Below are 15,589 nucleotides of genomic sequence, written 5' to 3'. Positions count from 1 at the left end.
TGGCATAGATGCTTCTTGGGTTCAATGGCGTCATTTATTCTTGTAATTAGTTTGCATGTTTGTCTTTTATGGGAATTGATTCACATTCTCTGGACCCTCCTTGTATGAAAGCATAACCCATGAATGTTGCAATAGCACCCTCTTGTGTTCTGCACTAGATATTCGTGTCTCTTGCAGATGTGCTTTTCAATCACTCCAAAGGTGGGCAAACAAACACTGAATGAAATTAGGCTAATATGAATTAAGTTAAAATAATAAGCATCCTGTAGTTCACCATGGTGCTTACTAATAATTTTAACATGTTACACAAAGATCCACGTGTAGCGGTGCAAACAGAAATCCTTGTACATGGCCACTGATTTGGTTTATTGGTTATGCACCCTCTTTCTAGATTCTTCGACAGAGGGAAGAATAATTCCAGTGATCTGTCCCTTTATTATGATAAACACTTTGATCAGATCATTCTATTACCTCCTCACTTTAAGGGAATAAAGCCAACATTTCAGTTTTGGGGAATCCAGCCTCCATCTGAAACATCATTGGACTTTCTCCATTAAGGTCTAACGGGGCGGCACGGTAGCACAGTGGTTAGCACTGCTGCTTCACAGCTCCAGGGTCCCGGGTTCGATTCCTGGCTCGGGTCACTGTCTGTGTGGAGTTTGCACATTCTCCTCGTGTCTGCGTGGGTTTCCTCCGGGTGCTCCGGTTTCCTCCCACAGTCCAAAGATGTGCGGGTTAGGTTGATTGGCCAGGTTAAAAATTGCCCCTTAGAGTCCTGGGATGCGTAGGTTAGAGGGATTAGCGGGTAAATATGTGGGGGTAGGGCCTGGGTGGGATTGTGGTCGGTGTGGACTCGATGGGCCGAATGGCCTCCTTCTGCACTGTAGGGTTTCTATGATGATTCTATGATGGTGTCCTATAATTGCAGTAAATCACCTTGGCTTTTATATTCCATAACCTTTGTGCTGCATCAGTTTGTATTAGTTTTTTAATATAATTTTAACACATGTAGGTTAGTTTTTAAGGTCTTTTTAAAAAAAACTGGGAAGTTCCAAAACTTCAGACGACTGAATAGACAACTGCCAATGTGCAGAATTAGACATTTGAATGCTTAAAAAACTATACATGGGTGAATGCACTGTTGCTGGAGGATTAAAAATCTTGAGACGGTTGAGCGAGGCATGTGACTATGAAGGAATTTGTACAGGAGAATGAGAATTTTAAACAATTTGGTGAAGTAGGAGCAACGATAAGTTGATGAGCACAGAGGTGTTGGGAGAACAGGACTTGATCTCAAATATGATCCCATCAGTTTGGTTGAGTTGAAGTTAATGGAGGAGATGGTTCATTAGCAGGACATGAAGTATGAAGCCAACAAAGGCAGCATGTGGTTTTGGTTGCAGAAGCTTCGAGGCAGGATGATGTGAGCAATATTATGGAAGCTGGATGTTTTTGTGATGAGGATATAGAGTTAGAAGCTCTGTTTAGGATCAATTAAAATGCTGAAGTTACAAACAATCTGGTTCAGTTTAAGACAGTGGCTGGGGAGGAGATTGGAATTGGTGGCAGAAACTGAAGACGATAGCTTAATTGTTTACTGTGTTTAACTTGAGGACTTGTTTTGTGCCTGATCAATGATTCTTTCTTTCCAGGTTTATCATAGTAAGGAAAGTCACAGTGAAGGAATGCATTCTCCATGTCAGTTAGCCCGCATCAACTTCAAACACTCCCAGGTCATTACAGTACAGACAAATGCAGAACATGTCGTTCTACTCCAGCTCCTCAATTTGTCTCAGTCCCTTTCTGCATTAGTATTCAATTTTTTTCTGTTTCCAACATCAAACGTACTTGGGTCTATCTTAACGATTAAAAATAATGAGTTAGGTGCAATTTTGTGTTTTACGTCCGTGTCCATTAAGAACTGGACTGACATTAAATCACTTGCATGAAGCTGAATTAGTATGAGAAAATTACCTTGAAGAATTGAATTGGCAACAGGAATGAGCCAATGGATGGCAAGTTACTTCTGGGGGCATTAGAAAGTCACAACCATGTATTGTGCGTGACTCAGGCCCGTTTTGCCAATCGACTGAATTAGATGTACTTGGGGTCCAAATGTATAATATGTTTATCAGCACAAGTCTAGAAACGTGTTAAGTTAAGTTTTGACTGAGGGTGTGCTGGAAATTTACTTCAATTTCACCAAAGGTCATTTTAAAATTTTGCCCTTTTAGCTTTTTCCTTATGTCTTGGACCACAACTGAAGACAGCTGCTGCTAACGTTTAATAGAAATCATTTATGCACTATCCATTGTAAACTTGTAAACCATTATATTTATGTCCAATGGTATATTCTCTTATAGTATGGTGAAGTTTACTTTGCATATGCAGAATGTTGGGGGGGTTCTGCAAACTAACTCCTGAGGCTGATGTGACACCTATGACATGATGCGTGGTAAATGTTTGTTTTTCCCAGTTCGATACCAGTCTTAAGTTTTAGCAGATACATCACTACTTTGGAATTTAAAAAAAAGAATCCCTGTGTATTTAGTAGATCACAAAGGAACTTTCAGGAAAGTACCTGTTTTTCCTCTCATTTCATAGGTATAATAAATCATGCTGTTGCCCTAGTCTAAATCTTTACTTTTTGGACAAATGTTTACGTGAAGTCACAGCTAGTTGTGCTACCTCAAATTGCTTGGGAAGCTTGGGTAGAAATGTCAATTACTAGGGAACATGGGTTTAAGGTAAGAGGGGGAAAATATAAAGGAGATGTGTGAGGCATGCTTTTTTACACAGAGGGTGGTAAGTGCCTGAAATGTGCTACCAGCGAAGGTGGTAGAGGCAGATACAATAGCAACATTTAAGAATCATCTTGACAGCTAACATGAATAGGCAGGGAATAGAGAGATATGGACCGCATAGAGGCAAGCGGTCTTTAGAAAGGCGTCATGTGCCGGCACAGGCTTTGTGGGCCAAAGGGCCTGCTCCTGTGCTGTACTGTTCTTTGCTGCTCAGGAAACTTAACTCATAAAAGCAAGCCTTGTCCATGTCAAATTAATTTGGCTATTTTACAAGAGGTTCTGTTTATTTAGATTCTTGGGTATGAACAATTTAATCTCAACTTAAAAATGGTTTTATTGTTTAGTTGCTGCAGTTTCAACATGGATATTGTGTCTATGCAGTTTTCTGAAGGGGGATATGTTTATTGTTCACAATGAACTGGAGGATGGATGGATGTGGGTAACCAATCTACGAACTGATGAGCAAGGCCTTATCGTCGAGGATCTAGTCAAGGAAGTGGTGAGTAACTGAAACATCATTCTTCTAAAAATTTCAGTTTCTTATTTTTTCATGCAAAATGTATGCCAAGAATGCTTACCTGTTAATGTTGGACAGTTTCTTCATCTAATATAAAAATTGGAAATCTTGAGCAAAGCTGTGAGAGCAATTACGTACAGTTAATTTTCCATAATTACGTGACCTTTCCTTAACTGGCATAAAGCAAATGTTTTGCTAAATCAGAAGTATTTAATGTATTGCCTTTTAGAAATGTTAGTAAAGTTTGCAAGAAATTAGATGTAAATTTTTCATTTAAGGCTTTAACCTTACAGATAAAATGGATAAAAAACTATGATAGCAAGATTTCTTGTTTGCAGTAAGTTATTCACATGGGCTAACAAATCGCATTTACCATATACAATTAATGATGGGACTTAAACTTGAAATTTGTATTAATACAATTATTTGACATTTTCTTTATATTTTAGTTCATTTCATAGATTAGGAAATCATGCCCATCATTTATTTGTGGCTATCACTCAACTCTTGCTTAGTGTCTTGTACTCAATAGGAAAGCAGCCGAGTTCACTCCGTATGAGTTGAAATATGATCCAGGGTTTCTCAGCTTTTGAGATACATTTCTCAGGTGAATAGAGTGCATTTATAACTTAGGACTCGTACATGTATTCTCTGTACTTACAGTGTAGGACTTTCATTCCAAACCCGCATCATTTCAGAAGTGATTAATCTAGTTCCAGACGTCTTTTTATTTGTCTGAGTTACCAAACTGGCTGATTTGCCAATCTTTTAAAGCAGAAACAATAGAGAAATTTGCAATAGTCCATGAAAATATGAGACTAATCCACCAGTTGAATTTTTCTGATATTTCTTTGCAAACTTTTCAAGTAGTAGATAGATTCTTTTGTAAATTAGCACTCTTAAGCCCAGTTAGTTGAAATTGCGTGCAGAATTGCATGTGTGTTCCTGTCTTGGATCTTTTCTCCCATGTCCATTGCAGATCAGTTAGATTTTTATTTGTTTCTTGGCTGTGACCGTCACTGGCAAGGTCAGCATTTGTTGCCTAGCACTAATTTCCCTTGAGAAGGTGATAGTGAGTCGTTGTGTTCATCTGCAGTCCAACTGGTGAAAGTATACCCACAGTGCTTTTTGAAAGGGAGCTCCAGACTTTTGACTCTGTGATGATGAAGGAAGTAAGGAGTCTAACAACACCAGGTTAAAGTCCAACAGGTTTATTTGGTAGCAAACGCCACTAGCTTTCGGAGCGCTGCTCCTTCGTCAGGTGAGTGGGAGATCGCCACATCATGATGAAGGAATGCAGATATAGTTCCAAATCAAGATGGTGTGGTGCTTGGTTGGAAACTTAAAGTTGGTGATGTTCCCATGCATCTGCTGCCTTTGTCCATCAAGGTGGTAGAGGTTTCAGATTTGGAAGGTGCTACTGAAGGAGCCTTGGTGAATTACTGCAGTACATCATGTAGATAGTATACACTGTTGCTGCTGTGTCTCAGTATTGGAGGGAGTGAATATTTAAGGTGGAGGATGGGGTGCTAATTAAGCAGGCTGCATTGTCCTGGATGGTGTCAAGCTTCTTGAGTCTTCTTGGAGTTGCACTTGTCCGAGCAAGTGATCACCCTCTTAACTTGTGCCTTATAGATGATGAACAGGTTTTAGGGACTCGGGCGGTGAGTTACATGCCATGGAATTCCCAGCCTCTGATTTGCTCTTGGAGCCTTGGTATTTATATGCCTGGTCCAGTTTGGTTTCTGGTCAATGGTAACCCACAAGATGCTGATGATGGAGGAGGATTCAGTGATAGTAATGTCATTGAATGTTGAGGCAAAATGCTTAGCTTCTCTCCTGTTGGAAATGGTCATTGCCAGGCATTTTTGCAGTATGAATGATTTTTGCCACTTGTCAGCCCAAGCCCAAATGTTGCCCAGGTTTTACTGCATGAGGGTGACTATCATCTGCCAATGTCTGACCCATGTTTGATCTAATGCTGTGCGGCTTCATGCTGTCCAGAATCAATGTTGAGGATTTCCAGAGCCATTACCTCCTTACTGTATGATACTATTGTATTACCATCTTTACTGCGTTAGTCCTGCTGGAACATATCCAGGGATGGTGATGAGGGAATCTGGAATATTGGCTGCACGGTAGGATTTAGTGAGTATGACTGAGTCAGGCTGTTGCTTGACTAGACTAAGGGGCAGCTCTTTAAATGCTGGGCGAAGTCCCCACATGTTAGTCAGTAGGACTTTGTAGTTGACGGGGCAGGGTATGCCTTGGCATTTCCAGTGTCGAGGTTGATGGTAAGTAATCCATACAGTTTCATTCATTTTTGACTTTGCTGCAGTATTTGATACAACTGGTTGGTAGAAGGCAGTTAGAACCAACTACATTGCTGCGTGTCTGGAGTCGCGTGTAGGCCAGGTTGGGTAAGGATAGTAGATTTAATTTTCTTAAATGACATTAGTGATCAAGGTGGGTTTTTATGACAATCCAGTTGTTTCATAGTTGCCATTCCTAAGACTAGCATTTTATTCCAGATTTATTAACTAATTGAATTTAAATTCTACCAGCTCTCATGCTGGAATTTGAACTCGTGTCCCAAGAGCATTAGTCTGGGCCTCCAATAGCATCACTATTCTACCACTCCAGTTGAAATTGTAAAATCATAAATCATTAATCATAGAATCAGAAATGCCCAAACTTCATACTATTTGGACTCTGCTCTGTAATCTTGATCTGTAAACCACTCTGCGAGATTAAAACAATTTCTTATGCAATAAGGGTCACCATTTTCCTCAGAGGCTTGTCAACTAGTAGTCCCAACAGTTGGACTCTTCCTTTTCTACTATGCTTTTAGCAAAGCCAGTTTTCAAACATACAGTGGCAAAATCCATTTCAAATGACAATGATCTTCAAGAAATCTTTTTTTTTTCAAAAGGAAAAAGAGTAAGATAATGGTGGTCATAATGGTTAGCATGGTCAATGCACCTAACCAGCACGTCTTTCAGACTGTGGGAGGAAACCGGAGCACCCAGAGGAAATACATGCAGACACGGGGAGAACGGGCAGATGCCGGGAATCAAACCCAGGTCCCTCGTGCTGTGAGGCAGCAGTGCTAACCACTGTGCTGCCCATAATATTGGATTATTAATCCAGAGGCCTCGACTAAATACAGAGAAAGCGAGTTCAAATCTCACTGAGGCAGTTTGAGAATTTGAATTCAGTTTTTAATAAAGTTTGGAAATAAAAGCTTGGTGAACAGTATTTTTATTATTCATTCACGGGATGTGGGCACTGCTGGCTAGGCCAACATCTACTGCCCATCTCTAACTAGCTTTGAGAAGGTGGTGGTGAATCGCTGCCTTGAACTGCTGCATTCCGTGTTGTGTAGGTATATCAACAGTGTAGTTAGGAAGGGAGTTCCAGGATTTTGATCCAGTGACCATGAAGCAACAGTGATGTAGTTCCAAGTCAGGACAATGGCTGGGATTTTCTGGCCCTTTTGTGGCAGGATCCACTGTGGGAGATTCAGCAGCCCAGCTAAAAGTTTGGTGGGACCAGATAATCACAGCAGCAGGCAAGTCCATAAAAAACAAATGTGTGGCTTGGAGGGGAACTTGCAGATGGTGGTGTTCCCATGCATTGTCATTTCCGGTGCCTAGGCCGATGTTGGCTTGTCATCCGGTTTCGTTCCTTTTAGACTTTGTAGCAGTTTGATACAAGAACGGCAGATTTCCTTCCCTCAAGGATATTAGTGAACCAGGTGAGTTTTTATGACAATCAACAATGGTTTTGTGGTTAACATTAGGCTAGCTTTTAATGCCAGATTTATTAATTGAATTTAAATTCTAACAGCTGCTGTGGTGGAATACAAACCCATGTCCCCAATGCATTAACATGGGTCACTGGGCAACTGGGCTAGCGACATTGCCTGTCAGCCATCGTCTCCTCCACAGGATAAGTAACCAGAAAGCTGCTAGTTTCTAACATAAACCCAGTTTATTCAATTATGCCTTTTAGGAAAGGAAATGTACTACCCTAACTTGGATTGGCCTAGTGGTTCCAGTGACATTAAAAATGACATTAGAGGAAAATCTAGATGGTTTAAGTTTGTCCCACACATCTACAAGAACCACTTTGACTTTGTTAGTGCTGGACTTGCTGATCCAGCATGACTCCAGTGCAAGTCCTCACTTAAGGAGCAGTTGCTGAATATATGCCTGTGACCAGCATGAACACCATCAATGAGGCCAGAACTTCTCCTTCATGACCTGCCATTGGAGACTTTGGCACCAAAATCCTCAGATAGCTTGTCCCCATTGACATCCTACTTTTGGGTGCTACCGAATGCCATCCAATCAATGCATGTATTCAGCAGTTATTTTCTCTGAAGATGAGCTTCAGGATTTTAAGAGGCCAATGAATAATGGGTCTTATAAAAGAAATCTGCTTACTTGTTATTAATGAGGGCTGGCCTTAAATCTTTCAGGAATCATCTTTCCATCTTTTATTATAAAGCAACCTCTGGCTAGGCTAGAGTATGACCAGTTGAGTCAGGCTGGAAAATTGGAATGATGTTTTTAAAATTTTGTCTTGTGACATTCATAGTATTTATGAAGAAATATTCAAGATATGTTATATACAGTTTTTAATGAATGTGCAAAACGTTTATTATTCAATTCCACAGGTACAAATTCATACATTTTGTTTGAATATCTAATATTAATTGTGTTTACAGGATCGTGAAGAAGATCCACATGAAGGAAAAATGTAAGATTTTGATTTTTTTTCTTTAATTTAGTTGCAGTTCAGAAACAGCGGGGGAAAGTGAAAAAATTCCAATGAGTATAGCAATACAAATTGCTTCATCCAAAACAAAGCTCCTAAATTATTTTAAGGAGACTTTAATAACTCTCAGAAAAGATTTATCCCAGTAAGAAAGAACGACTCTTTGAAATGAATGCATCATGCGTGGCTAAACAAGGAAGTTAAGGATAATATCAATTTGAAAGCCACACTATAAAAATGTACAATGATTAGTGGTAAATCAGTAGCCTGGCCAGATTTTAAGAACCAGCAAAGTATGACTAAAAAAGTAAAGAGAGAGGAAATAGAATGAGAGAAACCAGTTAGTAATATAAATAACAATAGTAAGTGTTTCTACAAGTATTTAAGAGGAAAGGAGCAACTAAAGTTAGCATTGGGAATTGATATTGGAAAATAATGGTGGAAGCGTTGAACAGATATTTTGTGTCTGTCTTCAATGTAGAAGTCCTAGAAAACCTCCCAAGTATATTTGAAAATTGAGAGGTGAAAGGGAGGCAATAATCCAAAACAATCACTAGCGCTAGGTAAAAGGTGCTGGGAAAACTATTGAACTAAACATTGACAAGTTCCCAGGATCAGATGGCCTGCATCCGAAGGTCTTAAAAGAAGTGGCTGCAGAGATTACAGAGGCTTTGATCTGGAGGGTTGCAGCAGATATAAAAATCACAAATTTAAAATGTAGATGTACCACCTTTATTCAAGCTAGAAGGGAAACAGAAAGTAGAAACCTTTCAGCCAGTTAGCCTTAACATCTGTCATGGGGAAATTGCCAGAATCCATTATTAAGGAAGTTGTAGCAGGATATTTAAAAAATCATAATAGGATCAGGCAGAATCAACATGGTTTTTGAGTAAATTGGGAAATTGAGTTTTTTGAGGAATTAACAAACAAGGCAAGTACTTGGATTTCCAAAAGGTTACTACACAAGAGTACACATGGCATAGTGGGTATCAAATTAGCATGGATAAAGTAATGGTTAGCTAAAAGGAAGCTGAGAGTAGGGATAGATGTGGCTTTTCCAGGTTAGCAAGGTGTAACTGGTAGAATGATGTGGAGATGCCGGCGTTGGACTGGGGTAAACACAGTAAGAAGTTTAACAACACCAGGTTAAAGTCCAACAGGTTTATTTGGTAGCAAAAGCCACACAAGCTTTCGAGGCTCTAAGCCCCTTCTTCAGGTGAGTGGGAATTCTGTTCACAAACAGAACTTATAAAGACACAGACTCAATTTACATGAATAATGGTTGGAATGCGAATACTTACAACTAATCCAGTCTTTAAGAAACAAAATAATGGGAGTGGAGAGAGCATCAAGACAGGCTAAAAAGATGTGTATTGTCTCCAGACAAGACAGCCAGTGAAACTCTGCAGGTCCATGCAACTGTGGGAGTTAAAAATAGTGTGACATGAACATGAATAGTGCACACATGAGGACGGCCTAAACCGGGATGTTGGATTTATGTCACATTATCAGTAACCCCCACAGCTTTCCCCCTAATCTTGCAGAATCTCACTAGCTGTTCTGTCTGGAGACAATACACATCTCTTTAACCTGTGTTGAATGCTCCCTCCACCCACATTGTCTGTACCTTTAAGACCTGGCTGGCTGTAGAGATTCGCATTCTAATTAGTATTCTGTAACTTGATTTCTGTGTCTGTGCACTGTTTGAGAGCAGATATCCACTCCATCTGACGAAGGAGCAGTGCTCCGAAAGCTTATGGTATTTGCTACCAAATAAACCTGTTGGACTTTAACCTGGTGTTGTGAGACTTCTTACTGTGCTTACCCCAGTCCAACGCCAGCATCTCCACATCATGACTACCTTTGAATCCTATGCAGATAGGATTTTGTAGTATCAATGGAGATAGAAATGGCATGATGACACATACAACTAAGAATTGATAGTGTGGCTCTTGTGAAAATTAGCCTCACAACATGTCTTCCTGGCAAAGCAAATTTGAATCACCTAGTGGTGACTATGCTGTTTTTGCCCATGTATCCATCCTGAGTCAAGGTAAATGTTGAATTACAAAGTAAAAATATGAACATAAGAACTAGGAGCAGGAGTAGACCATTTGATGAAGCAGGAGTAAGCCATTTGATGAAGCAGTTGAAGATGTTTGGACCTAGAAGACTACCCTGAGGAACCCCTGCAAAAATGTCCTGAGGTTGAGAAGATTGACCCCCACAACCATAATTATCTTCCTTTATGCTAGGGTTGACTGCAACCAATGGAGAGTTTCACCTCTGAAGTTCCCACATCCAGTCAAGTGCTACCTTGTTGTCAAAGGCAGTCGCTCTCTTCTCACCTTTGAAACTCAGTGCTTTTGTCCATGTTTGGGCCAAGGTTGTAATGAGGCCTTGAGCCAAGTGGAGCTGGCGGAACCCAAATGGAGCATCAGTGAGCAACCTATTGCTTAGTAAGTGCCAGCTGTTGACAATATCTGCGATCACTTTGCTGATGAGTGAGAGTCGATTGATTGGTTTTGTCCTGATTTTGTCAACAGGACATTGTCGAGTAGATGCCAGTGTTATAGTTACTGGACCAGACCGGGCTAGGGATGAAGCTAATTTTGGAGCACAAGTCTTCAATATCTTCAATACGACAGTGGAAATGTTGTCAGGACCAGTGCCTTCAGCTGTTTCTTGATATCATGTGAAGTCAACTGAATTGACTGAAGACTGGTTGGTATCTTGTGATCCTGGGGACCATAAGGCTGAGGCCGAAGTGAATTATCCACATGGCACTTCCGGCCAAAGATGGTTGTAAATGCTCAGCTTTGTCTTTTGCACTGAGATGCTGGGCTCCCCATCATTGAGGATGAACTTGTTTGTGGAGTCGCTGCCTCCTTTGCTTAATTGTTTAATTATTTGCCACTGATTGATTAGTTGTGGGATTGTTTAGTTCTGTCTATAGCCTGCTGCTTCTACTGTTTAGGTATGCCTGGTATTGTTCCTGGCATGCTCTCCTGCATTCGTAATTGAACCAAGGTTGGACCCCTGGCTTGATGGTAATGGTAGAGTGGGAGATATGCTAGGCCATGAGGTTATAGCTTATGATTAAATACAGCTTTGCTGTTGGTGGCCCACAGTCCTCCTTAACTTCCCAATTTTGAGCTGCTGTGTCTGTTCTGAATCTATTCCAGACAGCATAATGGAGGGTCTCCTCAATATGAAGGTGGAACTTGGTCTTTATAAAGACTGTGTGGTGATTACTCTTACCAATATTGTCGTAGATAGAATATCCATGAGAGGTAGATTGATGAGGACTTGATTAAGTAGGCTTTCCCCCATGTTATGATCCCAGCTTTGTTAATATTGGGCAAGTCTGATCCCAGAGTGAAACCTAACTTGATGGATCCAAACATGTTTTTAGAAACTGGAGGAAAGTTAGAATCAAAAAATTCCTACAGTGCAAAAGGAGGCCATTCGGCCTATCGAGTCTGCACCGACACCAATCCCACCCAGACTCTATCACTGTAACCCTATGTGTTTACCCTGCCAATTCCCTGCCACTAACGGGCAGTTTAGCTAGGCCAATCAACTTAACACTCACATCTTTGGACTGTGGGAGGAAACCGGAGCACCCGGAGGAAACCCCGCAGACACAGGGAGGACGTGCAAACTCCACACAGACAGTGACCCAAGGCCGGAATTGAACCTGGATCCCTGGCGCTATGAGACAGCAGTGCTAACCATTGTGCCACCAGGCCGCCCCTCTTCACTGGAATCTGTTGATGAACTTTTAATAGAAAAGTTTTATTAAAAAAAGAAAATGAACTATATTACACCAGACAAAAAGGACTGGAAGGATCTCAATACAAACTCAAGAAGACAATTCAAATTCACGCTGTTCTTTCCCCCAGCAATATCACAGACAAATCTGTGAAGTATTATCACTAGCTTGACACAAAGGCCTCTCACTTGGCACTGGCACAGTTACAAACGATTTATTTCTGGCAAATTTCTGAGCATTCACTTGATGCTTCTTGCCCAACTCTCTCTCTCCCCAAGATATCCCAAAAATGCATTCTAAACTCTTCAACTGCAGAGTAAACACGTCTTACAATTGCACTTCCACTAAACTGATCATTTTACTGAGTCCCATAAATGATTATTCAGTTAACTTTTGTCCCGCTGGTCTTGCAGTTTTTCTTCTTAGAGAGCTTATAACCCTTGTCTTCACTCTCTTGGCCTAACAGAGCCAGGAATAGTGATGGAGAAGACTGGGACATTGACTGCAAGCTATGATTTGGTAAAGATGACTATATCAGTCTATTGGTTGTAAAGATGACTATGTCAGTCTATTGGTTGTAAAGATGACTATGTCAGTCTATTGGATTAAACTGTGGGATATCACTTCCAATTTTGGCACAAGTTCTCAAATGTTAATGAGGTTGATTTTGCAGGGCCGACTGTGTGGAGTGTGTCTTTATCATTTCTGGTGCCATAAATATTGGGTAGCCCTTCTAGTTTTATTATTCAAATTTTCTGTAGCTGTTTTGATACAAGTGAGTGCCCTGCTAGGCCACTTCAGAGGGTATTTAAAATCCAACCGCATTGCTGTGGGTCTGGATTCACATATAGGCCAAATTGTACAAGGATAGCAGTTTCCTTTCCCCACAGGAAAAGTGTACCAGATGTGTATTTATAATAATCTTGTTGTTTCATGATCATCTTTACTAGTTTTTTTTAATTAAGTAATTTGGATTTGAACTCTCAACTCCAGGCCACTAGTTTGCTAGCCTGTTTCAGCAAGAACAAATACCATTTCCCTCTGGATAGTGATTTCACCAATCAGAGGTGGAGCTTCAGTAGCAGTTGCTTGCATCTTTGCAATTACATCATAGTCGACATGAAGTACTAGATAGTCATGCTTTGCTACCAGGGAAGAATTTTCTCAAGCATAGAAGTTAACATGTATAAGGCCTGTTGACTTTTGTCATCCTGGATACATAAGCATAATGTGTCGAAGTTTGAACTCATGTCTCCAGAGCATTAGCCCAGAGCACTGGATTACTCATCCAGTGACATTACCAGTATGCCACTGTCTTCCCCATTAGCACTTCGAATTGACAATTGGAAAATTAGATCCATTACAGTAGTTTGAATTTGGAACTCAAACATGATAGATGTTAATATGTACTAGACATTCAGCTGACTATAAAAGGTGAAAAAAATTGAATTGAATGCCTATTATAGGTTACTCGTGTTTGAAAACAATTCAAGTCTTCCAGATAGAGCATTCGTGGTTCTTTTCCTGTTCAGTTATTTCTTTGCGATGTCAAAATATCTGTAATTGCTTGTAATTTCATTTAGAATCATAGAATCTCTACAGTGTAGAAGGAGATCATTCGGCCCATCGAATCTGCACTGACTACAATCCCACCCAGGTCCTCTTCCTGTAACCCCATTTATTTACCCTGCTAAAACCCCTGACACTCAGGTCAATTTAGCATGGCCAATCCACCTAACCCACACATCTTGAGAGTGGGAGGAAATCAGAGCACCTGGAGGAAACCCACACAGACACGGGGAGAATGTGCAAACTCCACACAGACAGTGACCTGAGGCTGAAATTGAATCCGGGTCCCTGGCGCTGTGAGGCAGCAGTGCCAACCACCATGCTGCCTTTGAATAAACAACTAATTAGTGCATGAAGTTAGCATGACAATTTCAGAATGCAGCAGACCCTATCTTATATACCTGAACGTTTGTTGGCGGGGGGATGCAGACCTTGAAGCTTCAGCAGTCAAATACTGGTGGATGTAGAGGACAGAATTTGGGTATAGTCTGTCATGTACGAGATTTGTGACTGTCTGATTTTTGGGATCTTGACTGGAGAAAATTTGTATGAATTATTTGCCTCTGTGACTGATGCATGACCTGCAGCCTTGCCACACTGTGCTTTAACTTCCTAGTATACCAGCAAGCCATGCCAGAGTTGAATATCACGCACAGTTCACCTTTGTGGTACACTCTTCCACATGATTCACCCTGCAAGGTTAACACACCCTGCTTGTATAGGTAATGATGTTAAAGCAAAAACCTTTTTAGAACTTATTTCATAATTTCAATTTTACTCTACAGCTGGTTTCATGGGAAGATATCAAAGCAAGATGCGTATAATCTGCTAATGACAGGTATTGATTTACTATAGGTGGTGGTGGTTAATAATGTGTAAATGTCATTCTGTGCTTCTAAAACGTTTTTTATCTAATTTGTGCCTTTGTCCATTTTGTCAAAAGACTTATAAAATGATAGAATGGTTAGAGCACAGAAGGAGCCTGTTCAGTTTATTGTGCCCTGGCCAGCTCTATGCAAGTGCAACAAGTCTCATTTTTTTGCCTTTTCCCATAGCCCTTCAATTTTCTTTCTCTTCAGGTAATTATTCAACTCCCTATTGAAAGGCACAACTGAATCTACCTCCACCTTTGGCTCTTTTGCTATTCACCTTAAATCAGTGTTGTCTGGTTCTTAAACCTTGCAACGATGGGAAGAATATCTATTCTTATTTAGACCCCTCTTGATTTTGCAAATTTCCTCTTCGTTTTCTCTTCAGAGTGAATATTCCCAGCTGCAATCTATCCATGTAACTGAAGTCCTTAATTCATGGAACTCTTATAAATCTTTTCTTCACTCACTCTAATGCCTTCCTATCCTTCCAGAAGTGTGGTGCACAGAATTGGATACCAATATTTCAGTGTTTTACGTAGATTCACAATAACTTCCTAGCAATTGTACTCTATGCCTATGTTTATAAAACCAGTGACCCTGTATGCTGTGTTAACTGCTTTCTTAACCTGCCTTTCTACCTTCAATGTACAAATACACCATGGCCCCTCCATTCCTATGCCCTCAAAAGACTTGTATCATTTAATTTATATAACTTTTCCTCATTCTTCTGACCAAAATGTTATTAAATTTTATTTGTCACATTCCCTCCCATTCCATCAGCCAATGTCCTCTTGAAATCTTTTATTGTCTGCCTCACTGTTCACAATAGTTCCAATCTTTATGTCATCTGCAAATTTTTAAATTGTGCCCTACAAAACCAAGTCTAGGTCATTAATATAGATCAATAAAAGTTGTGGTTCTAACCATGGGGCACCCATAGTATACCGTCCTCCAGTCCAAAACACAACCATTCGTCACTGTTTCCTGTCACTCAGTTAACTTCGCATCCATGCTGCCACTGCTATCTTATTCCATGGGCTTTAGCTCAGCAGACAAGCCTATTATGTAGCAATTTTGCAAATGTTTTTTGAAAGTCCATCTATCACATCAACTACATTACTCATTGTGTTAAGGTTTGATCAAGTATTCTTCATGACTTACATATATGGTTCTTGCATAATTCACAAGAACACAAAAAACAGAAGCAGGAGTTGGCCACCAGGCCCTTCAAGACTGTTCCATCATTCAATATGATCATGACTGATTTGTT

General features: G+C 40.3%; 1 protein-coding gene across 1 annotated transcript in view; it reads left to right on the top strand.

The window, feature by feature from the left end:
* LOC144495025 (ras GTPase-activating protein 1-like) overlaps positions 1-15,589 on the top strand; it is a 196,163-nt gene that overhangs the window by 73,718 nt on the left and 106,856 nt on the right. Inside the window, exons 5-7 of the mRNA XM_078214823.1 lie at positions 3,186-3,303; positions 8,054-8,085; positions 14,233-14,285. Of these exons, the coding sequence (XP_078070949.1) occupies positions 3,186-3,303; positions 8,054-8,085; positions 14,233-14,285 (203 nt within the window). The remainder of the gene's footprint in view (positions 1-3,185; positions 3,304-8,053; positions 8,086-14,232; positions 14,286-15,589) is intronic.

This window comes from Mustelus asterias, chromosome 6, assembly GCF_964213995.1.
Source record: "Mustelus asterias chromosome 6, sMusAst1.hap1.1, whole genome shotgun sequence".
Taxonomy (NCBI): Eukaryota; Metazoa; Chordata; class Chondrichthyes; order Carcharhiniformes; family Triakidae; genus Mustelus; species Mustelus asterias.
Note: the sequence above shows the minus strand (reverse complement) of the source record. Positions and strands in the feature narration are given on the sequence as shown.